General features: G+C 36.1%; 1 protein-coding gene across 3 annotated transcripts in view; it reads right to left on the bottom strand.

Moving 5' to 3' along the window:
* Positions 1-1247: 1247 nt before the first annotated feature.
* The window catches only part of LOC135121091 (uncharacterized), an 82903-nt gene continuing 67175 nt past the window's right edge, over positions 1248-16975 (bottom strand). The window contains exons 5-7 of one of the 3 annotated variants that reach the window (XM_064045430.1): positions 2923-3200; positions 2750-2881; positions 1248-2695 (exon numbers count right to left, since the gene is read on the bottom strand). In XM_064045430.1, the coding sequence (XP_063901500.1) occupies positions 1617-2695; positions 2750-2881; positions 2923-3200 (1489 nt within the window). In that variant the 3' untranslated portion in view covers positions 1248-1616. Of the gene's footprint in view, positions 2882-2922; positions 3201-16975 lie in introns of all 3 variants that reach the window. The other 2 variants (XM_064045418.1, XM_064045426.1) reach the window with 2 other exon arrangements.

The following is a 16975-nucleotide window of genomic DNA, read 5'->3' as shown; positions in this document are numbered from 1 at the left end:
GTAAATTGGAGATGACGTCACCGAATTGGTGGTGGGGATGATTAACCAATTTTTGGTTGACGTTTTACTATCTATATGACATTCCTAATATACACACGAAATTGGTCCAGTCGTTTAGAAGTATATATTATCTAATAAAAATCCGGACAAATGGTAGACAGGCACCCAGAGAGACAAACGGAACCACGAGATCTATTCTTCGTATCTAGGGGCCATGAAACGTCGAGAAAACAAAAGAGCAGGGGGTCAGCGACTCGATTACAATACTTCCTTCGCTTAAGCTCGGAAAAAATCAGTTTTACAAAACAAAGTGTATCTATGCGTTCAGAATTCTGAGAACAGGTCAGAACATGGGTCAGAAATGATGAATTTCGACAAAAGTTTTATTAAAATAGCTAGCTTGATATTTCCGAGCCCGCAGAATCGTTAGAAAATACAACAAACATTGTCTGAATTTGAACTTGTTAGGTTTTTCAACCAATTCCTGGTAGCTACAAACGATAGAACGTGAAAAATGACCAATCGTCTGCTTTTGCCAAAAAGAATCTATTCTGTACATCAGAAGTGCGTCTAGGCTTCCAGAATGTTACAAATTTTTAAAAATATAGTTCAGAAATGATAAATTCCCAGAAAAATTTGTTTATAGCTACAATTTGACGTTTTTTTCGTATTTCTGAGTTCGTCGGTTTGACAAAAAACTTACAAAATTAACTATCGCGAAGTTTTTGAAAAAATTCTTTGAAACTACAAACGCCAGAAGGTGGAAATTATGATTCGTCTCCTTTTCAGGAAGATACTAGATTTTACTTATCGCAAGTGTGTCTCGACCCTTAGAATATCCAAAACAAGTCAAAATATAGCATACAAAATATCAATTTCAGCAGAAACTTATTTTCCACCTATAATTTAACGTTTTCTTGATTTTGGTATTTCCGACCTCGTAGATATGAGGAATTGTTTGAAAATATGACAAAAAGTATCAAAATTTGTTTCAGAACTTTTTGACACAATTTCTTGAAACTTCGAAGAGCAAAACGTGGATGTGCGTCAGAATGTCTAAAACTAACACGAACGAAGTTTTATCTAAATAATAAGTAAAGTCTTTTACATATAAACATTTCCTTTTAGAAGCATCTCTCATTGTTTTAAAAAAATTACGCAAATTTTATAACTTGAAAAAAACTTTCATTTCATAACGCACCCATTCAATCATTTATTGTATTATTTCTTTTATATTAACAAAACTTGTTTCCACAATTAAAGTATATAAAATATTTACGTACAAACAAAAACTGTCTAAAGATTTACGGCAGTGCAAAAAATGTTTACATCTGTATAAAAGCTAACAGAATTCTGGTTAATACCATTACAAAATTAATTCTGTAATACAGGTAGAGAAGATATTTAATTCACATTTCTATTTACAAAGCTTTTCTTAAATACTTTAAACTTCTCCCAGCTACGAACTTATATACAAATTACTTACAATTCTCTAAAACTTTGGATAACTCTGATTTGAGTCTAAATTAAGATGGTCATAATGCAAAGAAATTTATTTAATGGCTTTTACAATAAAAAGCACTTTATATTTAACTGTCTTATCTAAAACTGTTTTATCAACTAAATGTACTCGTCCTTTTTTTGCTATGTTCCTTAACACTGTCAATGTCACATTTTTTTCCTTTTCCCTGAGCTAACATAGTCACTAACTTCTTAGGAGAATCACCAACTATCCAACCATGCTGCACCGGTCGATCTTCATCATCTTCAAACTCGTCCCTCACTGGTTTAACTTCAATTAAATCACGTGATTCATCTTCACTTGAACTTGACCAATGATAGAGAGGATTTGCTGCCGCTCTTTTTCTTCTACTAACACTGCAAGAAGGCGGTGTAGTTTTCGTTCTCTTACATAAAGACTGTGTATCTAAAGTTTGGTTAATGTTCTCGTTGTTAGCTGGAGTATCCAAATTCGTTTCAACATCTTTGTGATGCCAATCTTTGATTGAGACTTGCTTGGCCCCGTTATTCTGCTTACTGTGATTTTGCAAAGAATTAGCAATTTGCTTTTCCATTAACATTTCAAATGATGATTCATCTGAACTCCAATATTCCATTAGAATATTCTGTTTACCACTCGTGCATTTTCGTTGACTTTTTCGACTTGCAACCCCAATACATTCACGTAACTCTTGTTCTAAATTAATGCAACCCTCTTCTGAGTTACTATTTTTCTTTTTAATACGTTTCTTTGAATACACTTGCAGTCTAAATTCGTCATCACTTGAATCCGAGTAATTTCTTTTTTTATTTTTAGTTTTTTGTTTTCGTTTAGCTGAATTCCTTTGATGTTGTGACTGCGATGACAAACATGTTTTAGGTGCGCTCTGTTTAGATGAAAAAGTTTGATTATTGATCAATTTATCAAATGCTAAATTCATTTCTTCTTCTGTCATTCTTGGTTTCTTGTCTGTTTGACAACTTAAAACAAAATCTTCGACCAGCTTCGTATTATCGATAATTGGAATATTTCTTATATCTTCATCCACAATTCTACTTTTAACAGCATTTTTAAAAATACGTCCCATTATCATACATTTTTTCTTTGTAATATTTTGCTGACTCCTTGATTTCACTGGAAACACTTCAGAAACAGAGGAAGCACTGGACGATAGGGCATCAAAACTAAATGCATCTGTAAAATCTTGACTGTCATCGTCGCTACCTTCTAGTTTTTCAAACTTTTTACACTTTTCATAAGTAGTCCTAAAACTTCGAAAATCCGGTTTCGTAAATACGTCGGAATTATCCTGAGTCTCTTCAAAATCATACACATCATGAGCTTTAGAGATCGTTTCTAAATTATTTTGTAAACCTGAAACTTTTTAACATATTTTTTGTTTTAGTCTTAACAGTACTTACCTCGGTTAATAAATTGGTGAGGTTTGGCTGTGTTCTCTTTGCTCTCGCGCTCATTTATTATTAGATCTTTAACATCGACATTGACACTTGGTGTTTTACTTTCTGGTAAGATGGTCAAAATTTTATCCATATTCAGTTCCTCAGTTGGTATTGAAACTTTCAATCCCTCAAATACTTTCATAGCCCCTTTTGTTAAAACCTTTTTTCCATCGGTAATTGCAGAATCCTTGTAGACATTGCTTTCCAAGTCTGAAGTAAATTCTGAATCTGCCGTAAGACTGAAAAACATAAATTCAAATTCATATTGTAAAAAAAAAACAAATTTAACATACTAAAACTGTAGTAAATGCATATTATACGGTATGCAATACATCTGAAATATACAGTCTATTAGTTAAACCTCTGCGGCGTTATATCTTGAAAATGGATAGATATTGAAATTCTGTAAATGCCATTGTTTTTATCTTAAAGGGGAAATCTTAATTTAGTACACTGCAAATATAACATACTATTCCAGACAAAAAATTTCAAACGACTTCACATTACATTGACATTAAAATGTAAATGTGAGTGTACCGAGGAGGGTAGAATAAGAACGGAGGGGGCATGTCGTATGCTTTCAATGGTATGGTTTTGGCCCAAAATCAACTACCGCAAACACCGCTTACGATCGGTCTGTCGACCGTGCGCATGTGCGAGCTGGCTACCAACCTCGAGAAAACCCCATCATTTTACCGTTACTCCATAGGCGTACATATCAGTTATTTTGTTCCATCACGTGCTGTGTATCTTTATACTTTGAGCCGTTTTTTTTTTTAATAAATTCAACATGGTGAACTGCAAACTTTGTAAGTCGTGGAATGGAAGAAAACAATCTGTGAAAGACAGACTTAGTTTTCATAAATAAGTAATAAACGTATAACTTGAGTAACTCTGCCCTGCCACTGTTTAGCGATACTCTCGAAACTAGGGGCGTGGTTTAGCCGAGCGCTAGGCAAGGCCAAACTCGGTACGGCTCGTACGGGATGGGAATTCATTGCAGTTAAGGGCTGCACTTCGTTTATTTGAGATTAGAATAACGCTGCTTCGTTGCACTCTGCTGTTAATTCTCGTTCTCATTTACGTAGCCGTTTGATTAATAAATCGTTAATTGTATTTATGGAATAAGTGACGATTAAATTTAGTGATTATCTATCACCCGCTACTGAGTCCCAGCGATCCAGCGCGTCCCCACCTATAATCGTGACGTAGCCCGACAGAAATCCGCTGTCTAGTCATAAGCGGTGTTTAGATTTCGGGCGGTCGGTGCCACATTTTTCGACTGTACTATCCCTCCGTTCTTATTCTACCCTCCTCGGACTGCACGAACACCTAACCTTACTTCCTATTTGAAAGCTGTCAGGAGTGTCAGGTAAACGCAATGAAGTAACATTATGCTGTTTTGCTAATTTACCAACAAGTTTGCACAAATTACAAGAGTTCTTTTCATGAAATTGGGCAAAAACATTGATACTTTGTAATCATGAACACACGAGTGAGGATCCTATTCTTGGATTTACACCGCCGAGGGTTGTTTTCAAATTTACCCTGCTTTACCGACCCCTTCAGCTTTTATTTTGATTCTCTTTATTAATGTTTTTTGATAAATGTGTTTTATTTTTGATATTCCCGCAAACTTCAAAACTAATATAATAACAGCGCTCGATAGACTCCGCAACAATTATTGACCTCACCCATGCTTTTTAAATTTAACAGGTGTATCCCTTTTTAACTAAAATGATTTTAATAGTTCAGTAAATTTTTACTAAGTATTGATTTAATTCAAAAAAGTAGAAAACGAGAAAATTAATTAAAAAAAAAGTTAAAAAAAAAATATTTTGTCATAGATCTATATATTTAACTGTTTAGTTGGATCATGTATCTTTTTACACACTTGACCAAAAGCTAACGTCCGAACTAATAACTGTCACTTTCTAGTAATTAATCAAAAAGACGATAATGTTCATAACGTCAACATAACACAAATGTATAGGGTTAGGCAGGCCTTTTGCTTTCGGTGCTTTCCGATTGGACCTTGATTTTGTTTGGTCACGTGTGTAAAAAGATACATGAATCCAACTATATAACTTGTGCCAGTCTTCTAGGCTGTATACTTAGTTTATATCGTGGATTTCGAGCCGATCGACTCAGCCCGATCCGATTGAAACTAATGATATAAACGCTGCAGATCGAAATGGATTCATGATCAAAATTCGATCCGACAAACTAGTCGGATTAAATCGAACCCATCGGATCTAAAACAGATTTAAATGCTTGAAGAAGCGATGTAAACGGGCTTGAACTCTTATGGGTTTATTATTTATGTTGACAACTTCACAGATAAAAAGAAATAGTGTTACACACAAACGTCAAACGCAAACCAATTTCAAACTACAAATCAGTGGATCGAACGGACTGTTTTCCGTGATATAAAGGCCCGTAGATTAAAGTGGGTTTGACAACTTCGATCGTCTCGAAAATCGATCGGATCGAAAACTACGATATAAACAAACTATTGAGAGGCATAGATTTCGATGGAAATCTGCTGGTAATGACTGCCATGCTCCTCTAATAGCAGTCAAAAGTGTAGATAGTAAAACACTAACCAAAATTTAGATAATCATCTCCAGCAACAATCTGATGACGTCCGCTAATTATATTGCATAATTAACATTACCGATTTTGTATGAAATAATATACTCCTGTGCTTGTGGTTTACGAATACACATTGGTAATGTTTATCATTACTATATTTTACATATTTTTTAAACCGCCTTATTCTTTACCAATATAAACGTGACGCTCTTTCAGCAGGTGTAGCTTAGTTGTAGAGTTTCTGCTTCACAGACCTAGGTGGACGGTTTGAAATTAGCGGGCGCATCTTTTTTTTTTTATTAGTAAATAAAATAAAAAAGTTAAAAGTTAATCACTATCTAATTTTTTAATGATCAAACTAAAAACGAGTCACATCATTTTCTCGAAAATGTGAGAATAAACACGTTTAATAATGATTAAATAATAATAATACTAATAATAATATTCACATTTTACTCGATTGTGGGGTTTACTTAACTAATAATTTTAATCCTCTATTTTAAGGCGATAAACTCGATGTATAAATGTATCACTTCAAGTTGTTTTGTTTATTGCTAATAGGTCATTTTTACTTATTGAGCGTAAGCTAAGGAAGTATAGTAACAGAGTCCATCGGGCGACTTGGTAGTTTCATATTTTCTCGACGTTTCATGACCCCCAGACAGGGTCGTAGGGGGAGCCCAGGGGATGCTGAAACTCCCCTAGACCTAGACAAGTTATAATAAACCAAATGTAAATTACAATATCGAAAATCAAAATAAAATGCAATGTTTTATTTAATAAGCGGAAGTCGAAGCAATAAAAAAGTCTGGACCATCGGCATTGTGATCCGGTTATTGCAATTCGTAGAAAATGTCTTTTAGTTTAGTTTTTCTGTTTCACTCTCACGTGTGCAGCTCGGCAAGTGTTATCGCTATTTGTCTTAAATTACGAGGACTCATACATGACTGTCAGTTCAGTCACATCTCTGCTACTAGGTATACATAGCAGACGTGATTAAATTGTTTCCTTATTTTATTGATTACTAGCTTTTCGCCCGCGGCTTCGCTCGCGTAGACGATTCGTTGTGCTGAAGAGCATTATAATCAACCTTCAAGTAAAAAATGTGTTGAAGGGCATTAATAAAATTTCCAGTAAAAATCGACATAAAAAATGTTTGCTCATAAAAACTTTGTCACCCCCTCTCAACTTCTTAGGGATGGAATCTCGAAATAATCTGAAATACGTGTTTCATTATTTGTGTTGAAGAGTATTAATACCAAGTTCCCCGTAAAAATTTAAATTCACAGTAGAAATATTTTCCCATACAAACTTCGACACCACTTTTCACCCACTTCGGGGTTGAATGTCGGAAAATGCTTGAATACGTGCTTCATTATTTGTATTGAAGAGCATTAATACCAAGTTTGACATAGAAATTTAAATTTACAATACAAATATTTTTCCCATACAAACTTATAGCCACCATTTTTCACCCCCATAGGGGTTGAATCACGGAAAATGCTTAAATACGTGTTTCTTTATTTGTGTTTAAAAGCACTAATACCAAGTTTCACGTGAAAATTTAATTTTGCAATATATTTTTCCCACACAAAATTAGCCAGTACTTTTCACCCCCTTTGGGGTTGAATCTCGGAAAATGCTTAAATACGTGTTTCACTATTTGTGTTAGAGACAATTAATGCCAAGTTTCACATAAAAATTTAAATTTACCATTGAAATATTTCCATACAAATCTAGCCACCATATTTCACCCCCTTTGGGGTTGAATCTGAAAAAATGCTTAAATACGTGTTTTATTATTTTTGCTGAAGAGCATTAATACCAAGTTTTAAGTAAACATCACCATAAAAATATTTTTCTCATACAAACTTAGCCACACCCTTTTTTACCCCCTTAGGAATTAAATCTCGGAAAATGTTTAAATACGTGTTTCATTATTTGTGTCGAAAAGCGTTAATACCAAGTTTCACATAAAAATTTAAATATACAATAGAAATATTTTCCCGTACAAACTTAGCCTCCACATTTCACTCCCTTAGGGGTTGAATCTTGGAAAATGCTTAATTACGGGTTTCATTCTTTGTATTGAGGAGCATTAGTTTAATATCAAATTTCACGCAAAAATTTAAATTTACAATAGAAATACTTTTCCCATACAAACCTAACCAGTTCTATTCACCCCCTTAGGGGTTGAATCTCGGAAAATGCTTAATTACGTGTTTCACTATGCATTAACACTAAATTCCATGTCAAAAATTTACGATAGAAATAATTTTCCGATATAAAGTTTAGCCACCACTTTTCACCCCCTTAGAGGTTGAATTTCGGAAAATGTTTAAATACGCTGTAAGGATCCAATTCGAATTTTTAAATTTCAAATGAATTCCGCGCGCACAAGAAACGGTTAGTGAGAAGAAGGAGAGGTTGGCAACCAACCACCCCAAGGAAACAGACGTGCGCAAAGCGGGTGGTTTTGTCTCGGGTAAAACCGGCCACTTCCTTTTCATCGCTTCGAGAGAACAGTCGATTTCCTTTCGAGCGCTTTGAGCAACAGGTTGTATTTTTAATTGTGAATTATTCTGTGCCTTTTGCTGTTGTGTTTTGTTTTTCCAGTGTTGATCTGTTCCATTGGAAAACGTGGCAGCCCCGTTGAGCCATTGGGTGTTCCTGATTTCTCACCGTTCTTACGACGAGGTTTTTGTGTTCCTGTTGGCGGTAAGCCGTGTCGAAATCTTCGCATCTTTGGAGAGGTATGTTTTGAACACCTGTTTCGCGGCGAGATTCAAGCCCCGACGATGCTTCTGACCTCGTGACACTTCGACGCGTGCGCTTTTTTCCACTAATCTCGTTTTTTTTATCTTTCATTTAAAATCCATCGCAGTAGGGCTTTACAGGAAGTGATTTTTAGTTCGGGCCATGCTTTATTTAGCTATATTTGTGAAATCTGTATTTTGGATGGCGGCAAACGAGTTGTTATTCTCACCGTTCTTTGTTCAGGCAGCGGCCATTTTGAAGCGTCCATTTGTTTCTTTTAATCGAGCACATGTTTTAACTGAATCTATTGAACAAAGTTAACAACATTGTGGGTCATGGGGGGACGTGCCTTTATTCCTTTTATTTAGCACATCGTTTATACAACGCCACAGGATTCATCGTATTTTTGCATCGCATATTTTCGACGCCTATTATTTGGAATGACGAATTCGTCCAACGCCATTTTGCAACTGCAGTTTGTCTGCCATGTTTGTTTATGTGTTTTGTTTGGGGAAATGTATGTGTAATAATGGCCCACAATGCAGCAAAATAGTTTCACGTTTTGAATTTTAACCAATAACTTGACTGGACACGAATTAATATTAATCACATGTAAATCTGTTAACTTTACAATCTTTCACCTCATGCAATTTGTCTTTGTCTCACAATTTTAGCTTCAGTAATTTTCTTTGTTGTATAATTTGAATTGAACGTAAATTTCCATGCTCTGCAGTTTTGACCTAACATGATATTTAATTTGTACAAGCTTATTTCACACCAGATCTTGTTTTTATAAATCCTTGCTAAGTTTTGATCATGTAAATGTTTTGTTGATGAATGTTTCTCTCATATAAATTATCTGATGTCCAAATTTAATCTCAAGTAAGAATCATTTGTTGTTGAATTTTCGTAAGAGTGTGTGGCGAATTTAAATGTTGTGGATTGCTCTTTGCTGAAACTTTAACACTTGTTCGGTTGTCATTTAATATTAGAGTCATAGAGATTGAACATTTAAATGAAATTGAAGGTAAATAACACATAACTCGTAGTGTACGTGGGGCGCGCGACTCCTTCTCAAACTGACGGGATTAATCGCGGCACCTGCACAAATCCGCGGGTTTGTATAGCTTCAGGGGGCGATCGCGGGTCTTTAACGCTGTCGACTTGGCCCAATAGTCGAGACCCCACTACGGATCTGCGATCGTAACCGCCTCGTTTCGCAGGGCACGTTCGTAATGGAGAGATGCGTGTGAGCAGGCGTTGGTGTAGATAGAATCACCGTCGTGGGGGAGAACAGTGACGATCAGGAGTCCCAACCTCTACTTGCGCTACAACGCCCCCTCTGGGTATTTTGCTGTGCTCGTAAATGAAATTGCTATATTTTGCTCTATATTTTGTTCGATCGCCACACTCTCATAATGATTCGGGTTCTGCCATCCAATTTACATATGTGTAGGTCTTGTGTTTGTTCGGTTTTCATATGTGTATGTCTGTCAATTCGCGAGTGTTTTTCTTTCACATATCTTAGGGTGTTTGACATGTAATATGTCGGTGAATAAAACCCCAGGGGGTTTTGGGGAATGAAGACCGATGATGCCTTGGCCCTGCGGACTCGCCAGAAGGGCAAATCGAGCGTCTGTCGTTCTTCGTTTCTTTTTCCTCCTTAGGAAGGCTCCTAATTTTGTCTATTATTTCTTGCGCTCTCGACAGTGTATGCACTTGTATGAAAGAACTTCTTCCCGCCATTTTTCAAAAGCAAAAAAAAAAAAAAAACACACAACGTAGGTTCTCATTTGTTAGACGATCACAGCCAAGGCCAAACTTTGAATTTTTAAATTTTTGCGGGCCTTTCAAACTGTTTCGAGGTCAATTTTTAAGGCGGGAAGTTTGGGTTATCACAACGCGTTTCATTATTTGTGTTGAAGAGCATTAACACTAAGTTTCACGTAAAAATTTAAATATACAATAGAAATATTTTCCCTTGCAAACTTAGTCTCCACATTTCACCCCCTTAGGGGTTGAATTTTAGAAAATGCCTAAATACAGGTTTCATTATTTGTGTTGAAGAACATTAGTCCCAAATTTCACGTAAAAATTTCAATTTATAGTAGAAATATTGTGCCTATATAAACTTAGCCGCCCAAACTTAAGACACCACTTTTCACCCCCTTAGGGGTCGAATCTCCGAAAATGCTTAAATACGTATTTCCTTATTTATTCTGAAGAGAATTAAAATGTAGCAGGTTTCACATAACGATGTAAATTCACAGTAGATATATCGGTCCTATACAAATTTTATCACCCCTTTTTAACCCCCTTAGGTGATGAATTTCGAGAAATCCCTTCTTAAACGATGCCTCCAGCATAAAATGAGCATTCTCTCCAAATTTCAACTTTCTAGCATTAGCGGTTTGGGCTGGGCGTTGATAGGTCAGTCGGGACCACGGCTGTAGAATATAAGGTTGGTACACTAAGGGAAATTTGGTGGAATAAAATTTGGGGGTCCTAGGCGGCTTTGGCGCGCTTTAGATCGTTTCGCCATCTGTGAATTACGATTACACACTAACATCTTTATGAATGAAATTTTCCACTACTGCAATGGCAAATTGACAACTGACAGGCTGCCAAAACTGTCATTCTACTTCTAGTTGATGTATTATGATAGAAATTACTGTTTAAATTGGTTTAACGAGATCGCCAACTCAGAGAGAAACGTACATTTTATACATAACAAACCTCGGCAACCGCAGGTTTGTTCGATATTTCTAGCACTATTGTTTCATGTAAACAATCATTAAACAAGCATGTGCGATGACCAGATAAACACAGATTCCTTCGAAAAACAAGTTGACAATGTACTGGTTAAGAACTTTTCCGTAATTGATTACATTAGCCACCGCGATTTTGCCGAATCCGCCCCCACAAAAACCTCATACAACACCCCTGATCACGTTCCTACCTAACCTTCAAATGTTGTACAAACATTTCTCATAACATTTGAAGAGTAGGAACGCGATCAGGGCAGGGGCGTTGTATGAGGGTTCTGCAAAAACGGTTTCAGAGAAGTCGCATAGTAGCTAGTGTAAACAATGGTCAAAGACGCTTCCAAAAGATTGAACGTTTAACATAAAAATTATTATTAAATGCTTTGATTAAATGTCAAAGTCGTCATTTATGTCGGTAAAATCGTGTCCTTTTGATGTGGCAAAAGTTAATGCCTCTAAATACCGTAAGAGGGACCCATTCGATAACGCGCGTCATGGCCAACTGGTACGGAAAGAAATTATTCCACCTACCGGAACGTGAATGAATGAAAGATACTCAACCTATCTATTCTACAGCCGTGGTCGGGACATTGCCTTTTATATATAAAGACTAGCTGTTACCCGCAGCTCCGCTTGCGTGGATTTCGCAATTAGGACACATTATTTTTCATCCCTTGATTTATTTTTTGATTTCAATTTTATTACTTTTTAAGTTTGTGCAGTCTTCATTAATGACAATATACAGGGTGACTGCGAAATATATGCAAATATTTTAACCACGGCATTGGGGCAAAACCCCCATGAACCACCCTCGATACGAAGGCACTGAGCCACCTTGTAAACAGAGTTGGAAAAACGTTCGAATAAAAACGACCTAAACACTTTCAGTTTCAATTAAAAGTAAAACCGACTTTTTGCTGCTTATCATTCGTTCATTCATTTACTCATTCATCGTTAAAGGTCAGTGTGAAAGTTTTTTGGTAATTTTGATTCTGACGGATGTTTGATCCTTGGCACAACGATTTTACATTGTTTATTGGAACAGAAATAAGAGCAACTTAGAATGCTACTACCTTTTTACAAGAAATGTTGAAAATGTTGTCCTTGACTAGCAATGCAGGCGTCAGAGCATTGCAAGAGGTTTGTTGATAGGTAAAAAAATACCGGAGTAGCGGCTGCCACTTTCACTTGTTGAAGCTCTTCGATAATTTCTGGACACTGTTGATTTCCACAAACGAATTGTTTCATCCAACCAATACACGTTTCTCGAAAACCGTCTCTTGAAATCGTACTTGTTGACGACTTGTGGAGTTCCATCGGACAAAAAGTGAGTTACACAACGTGGACAATCAGCGGGCTCCAAACCGTGCATTTTGTCAACATGGTATGGATGTGACCGTGTTCTTTTAATGTAGGATGCACTACAAGCTGCGAAAATCCAAATTCTCCTTTCTGCCCCATCACGACCACGATCGTGAGTTTGAGGTTGAAGGTACCATGATCTCGGAGATGCTGTACCACCATATCGACACACTCTGCATTGGAAAACTGGACCATACACCGATTTCAACGACCGCTCGATAATGACTGGCCCTTTTCGTGTTTTTCACGTTGCGATTAAAAAAGTGCCTGATAAAGTTACTTTTTTGGTTCTTACTCCGAGTCCCCTACCCATTCATTGCCGTAATTATGTAGGTCACGAAACATTACCAGCGGCGCGTATAACAATTTACATTTAATTTCAAATAATTTTTTCTAGACACTGCTACCACTTAGGACCGTGAATTTTTGCCAGTGACATAATCATATTGTGACATATTCCCCATTTTTTTTTTGCATGTATTTCGCAGTCAGCCTGTATAAAAGTGTTTGTCCTCCGCCTGACAAATCAACATAACTACTGGAGCTATAGAAACACGAAATTTGGACAGAAGGTTCCTTTCGTAATGTAAGCATCCATTACCCCTAGGTGCATGAAATAAGGACTGAAAGTTTGGAGTTAGAGTCCCGTGAATTTTTAAATACGACGGAGGGGGGGTGGGGGGGCGAAACAAAGTTATTCTATAACATAGGAGTATAATACAATACATCTTTTTTTTATAAGTGGCCATAAGGATTCCCATGTTAAATTTTATACCCCATGTTAACATATGTTTGAGTAAAGATTTAAAATATTTGGATATTTTTGTCGCTAACAGCTGTAGGCAGCTATGTAAAAACAAACATTTACCTGACCTATCTAACTTGGTTGTAAATTTGATATTATTCTGTATTTAATAAAGTTTCGTTGTGCCTATAAAAGTATGTCATAGCTAATCTCTCTGAGATAGTGTCTGTTTTGTATGACTTCTTCACGTCTTACAGGCAAACCATAGTACTCTCAACATTGTCTTCCTAAACACAGCACCGTGTCTTTAATGGAAATCAGACACTTGTTGTACACTTCATTTATAATCTGAACACTCTCTTGACACTCTGACTTAACTTGACAAACCCAAAGCTTTGCATAATGACTGGTATGTGAAATAAACGACACTACCAACAGTTTTTAAATCCGAGAATTATGTTGGCCCTCTCATCGCAGGAAGAAGAGGATTAAGGTAGAAACATTCCGCGTTATTAGGGTGAACGGTGTACACTCTGCTCAAAGCTTGATCTCTTTTGACTCCCGGCGAACCATCAACATTGTTTCCACTTTTTCATCTCTCAAATTTGGTACTTTTCCACACATAGTATTAAGGTACTTCAACATAAAGAAAGATTTTTGCAAAAGTATCCGCTTTGCAAAGCTCAAAAAATGATAGAGGAGTAGTTTTCTGTGAATTATTTACCTTTTCAGTTACATTATTAAAGTCGTTAGGATTAAAATAGACAGCAGGCCATTTTCCAAGTGCACTGCGAGATGAAAAACCGCTGGAAATTGTTCATGTATATGAAAGGCCAATATTCTCCAGCTGCTATATATATATCGACCACTTTCATATAATTTGACCTCATCAATGTGATTTTCAAGACCAAATAATCCTGGTTGGATCCTTTATTAACACATTTGCATATATATTCAATAGATTTTTTCTTTCAGGAGAATTCAAGGATATTTTTTGGTATAGTTACCTCATTTTATATACGGAAACACAAAATTAGAAGACTTACGGGAGAAATGCTCTTATAATTCGTGACATAAAACACAACCGTCAACGCCGTTTTGGCCTTACGCGTCCGACCGCAGACCGCGTTCGCTTCGCAGTCGCTTACTCGGTGACGTGGCGCCCTCCCTATTTCCATACAACTTCTTAAATTTCAAACGCTTAGAACTGATTTTTCCAATAATCCTACTACCTCTAATATGCGAAAAACATATTTAACTATTTTAAACTTTGATTTTTAACCACTTTTGGATTAATACTTCTCCTGTTTCTCACATTTCCACCCAAATTATATTCCGTTGGGGATGAATATCAAAAAAAAAAAAAAAAAAATTAAAGACAGTCAAGACAAACAATTTTACATGATTACCAAATTTCAAGTAACAAATGTGTTGGAGGGTATTAATACAACATTTCAAGTAAACATCGCCATACAAATATTTTTTCTCATATAAACTTTGTCACCTCATTTGATCTTCTTAGGGGTAGAATCTCAAAAACAGCTGAAATACGCGTTACATTGTTTGTGTTGAAAAGCATTAATATTAAGTTCCAAGTAAAAATTTACAATAGAAATATTTTTCCCATACACAATTAGTTACCACTTTTTACCCCCTTAGGGGTTGAATCTCGGAAAATGCTGAAATACGTGTGTCATTATATGTGCTGAAAAGCACTAATACCAAGTTACACGTGAAAATGTGCAACAGAAGTAGTTTTCCCGTACAAACTTATCCACCACTTTTTTCCCCCTTAGGGGTTGAATTTCGAAAAATGGTGAAATACGTGTTTCGTTATTTGTGTTGAAAAGCATTAATATCAAGTTTCACGTAAATATTTACAACAGAAATGGTTAGGAAATAGTCTTCCTGTACAAACTTTACCACCCCTTTTCACCCTTTTAGGGGTGGAATTTCCCAAGTTCCTTTCTTAGTGGGTGTTTACAGCACAAAAGCAAACTATTGTCCAAATTTCATGTTTCTAGCTGCAGTAGTTTAGGCTCTGCGTTGATGAATCAGTCAGTCAGGACAAACAATTTTATATGTATAGAAGATAAATCAAGATTCAAGATGACTCACTCCATTTTCCTGAAAATTTGGGAATATAGTACTTTTATTGTCAGTATTACACTGCATCTATCCAAATTGATATAAATATATGTTTTTGCAAAAATGTTGATGACGTCATCACAAAATTTTGTATTGGAAAAACCCACTTGAAACAAACACGTAGCACGTTTGTTTACCTTTACTTTAACGTTACATACATATTTTTAATTTAACTTATAATGGTTGTCATCAAAAAATAAAATTCGCAAAATCAAATCTTTTAATTTTTCGAAGCAGCTGCATTTGATGTACTGTACTTTATGGGCGAGGGAAGTTCTGTCGAAATAATTTTCGACCAATTTTTCTGAGATGTGTTGTATCTTTTAGTGTTATGCCATATAGGCTATGTTTCTGTAATACATTGTCTTTAATTTGTAATAGTGTCGTCTTGTATTCACCATACTGAGTTGGGTGAAAATTATTTTTGGTCCCTAAAGAACGCATGCATGTAATGTGTGGTGTTCTAACTCCTCCAGAACTGTTCAACAATTTCGAAAGTATAAGTAATATTAAATGTATTGAATGCCGAGAGAAACTAAGTGGAAGATAGAAAAAGGAAAGAGAGAGTGAAAAAAAAGAGATTATCTAAATATACTACACGGATTTTGAAGCAAGCAACTGATTACACATTTCATAAATACCTAGGTGTTTTTCAATATTAAGGCGAAGTGTTGGCAGATAAAAGCAGGTGTAAAAACCAACTGACGATCTAGGAACGAAAAAACATAATTTGTTGAGAAGGTTAGCAGACTTAATATAAAGGTTTACTAACTTTTTAAGAAAGTTCAAAGAAGCCTTTATTTGTCTATCACTCAAATCAAAACAAACGTGGGCAATCATCGGGCTCCAAACCTTGCACTTTTTGAACATGTTATTGATGTGGCCTTGTTCAAAATGTACGATGCACTACAAAATGTCAAACTCCCTTCAGCTGCAAGTCGGCGAGTGCTGATGTCGGGCTCTTCTTCATCGCGTTCCAAAATTTGTTCTTCAGCAGTATTCTTTGTGTCCTATCACGGCCACGAACGTGAGTTTGAGATTGAAGGTACCATGATTTCAATCACGGAATCTCGCAATTTGGAACACAATTCGAGGGCCAACCTGGCGTTTCCATCAGCCAAACCATAAAGCATTAACGTGTCGGCACACTCTGAATTGGAAAAATTCACCATAAACCAAGTTGACCGACCGTTCGTTGCAAGGCAACTGATACATGACCCGCCCTTTTCGTGTTTTTGCAAGTTTCTTATCAGTCACTTTTTTGGTTCTTAATCGAATAGTTCTGTGCCATTCATTGAAAGAAGTGGGTCAAGAAATACTACCAGCGACGTGTATAACAATTTATATTAAATTTCAACTAATTTTTTCTAGATATTGTTACCACTTACGAACGTGAACTTTACACAGTGCAATAATCGTATTGTGGTTATTTCCCATTTTTTTATTGCACATATTTTGAAATCAGGGTGAATATTAAAAATCAGTGGTATAAATGACACCTCGAACCCCCTGTGCCGCGAAGGCGCAAATTTCAAGAGGGTGCCGCCCGCACACAACTGACAATATGAAATATATTCAAAGCAAATAACCAACGGAAATGTTGTATATTAATATCAGTGTACATGCTTAACTTCGATTGTTT

This window comes from Zophobas morio, unplaced genomic scaffold (assembly GCF_036711695.1).
Source record: "Zophobas morio isolate AGI-343-1 ecotype UQ-CSIRO unplaced genomic scaffold, CSIRO_AGI_Zmor_V1 ptg000005l, whole genome shotgun sequence".
Lineage (NCBI taxonomy): Eukaryota > Metazoa > Arthropoda > Insecta > Coleoptera > Tenebrionidae > Zophobas > Zophobas morio.
This window is presented reverse-complemented; position numbering and strand designations above follow the sequence as displayed.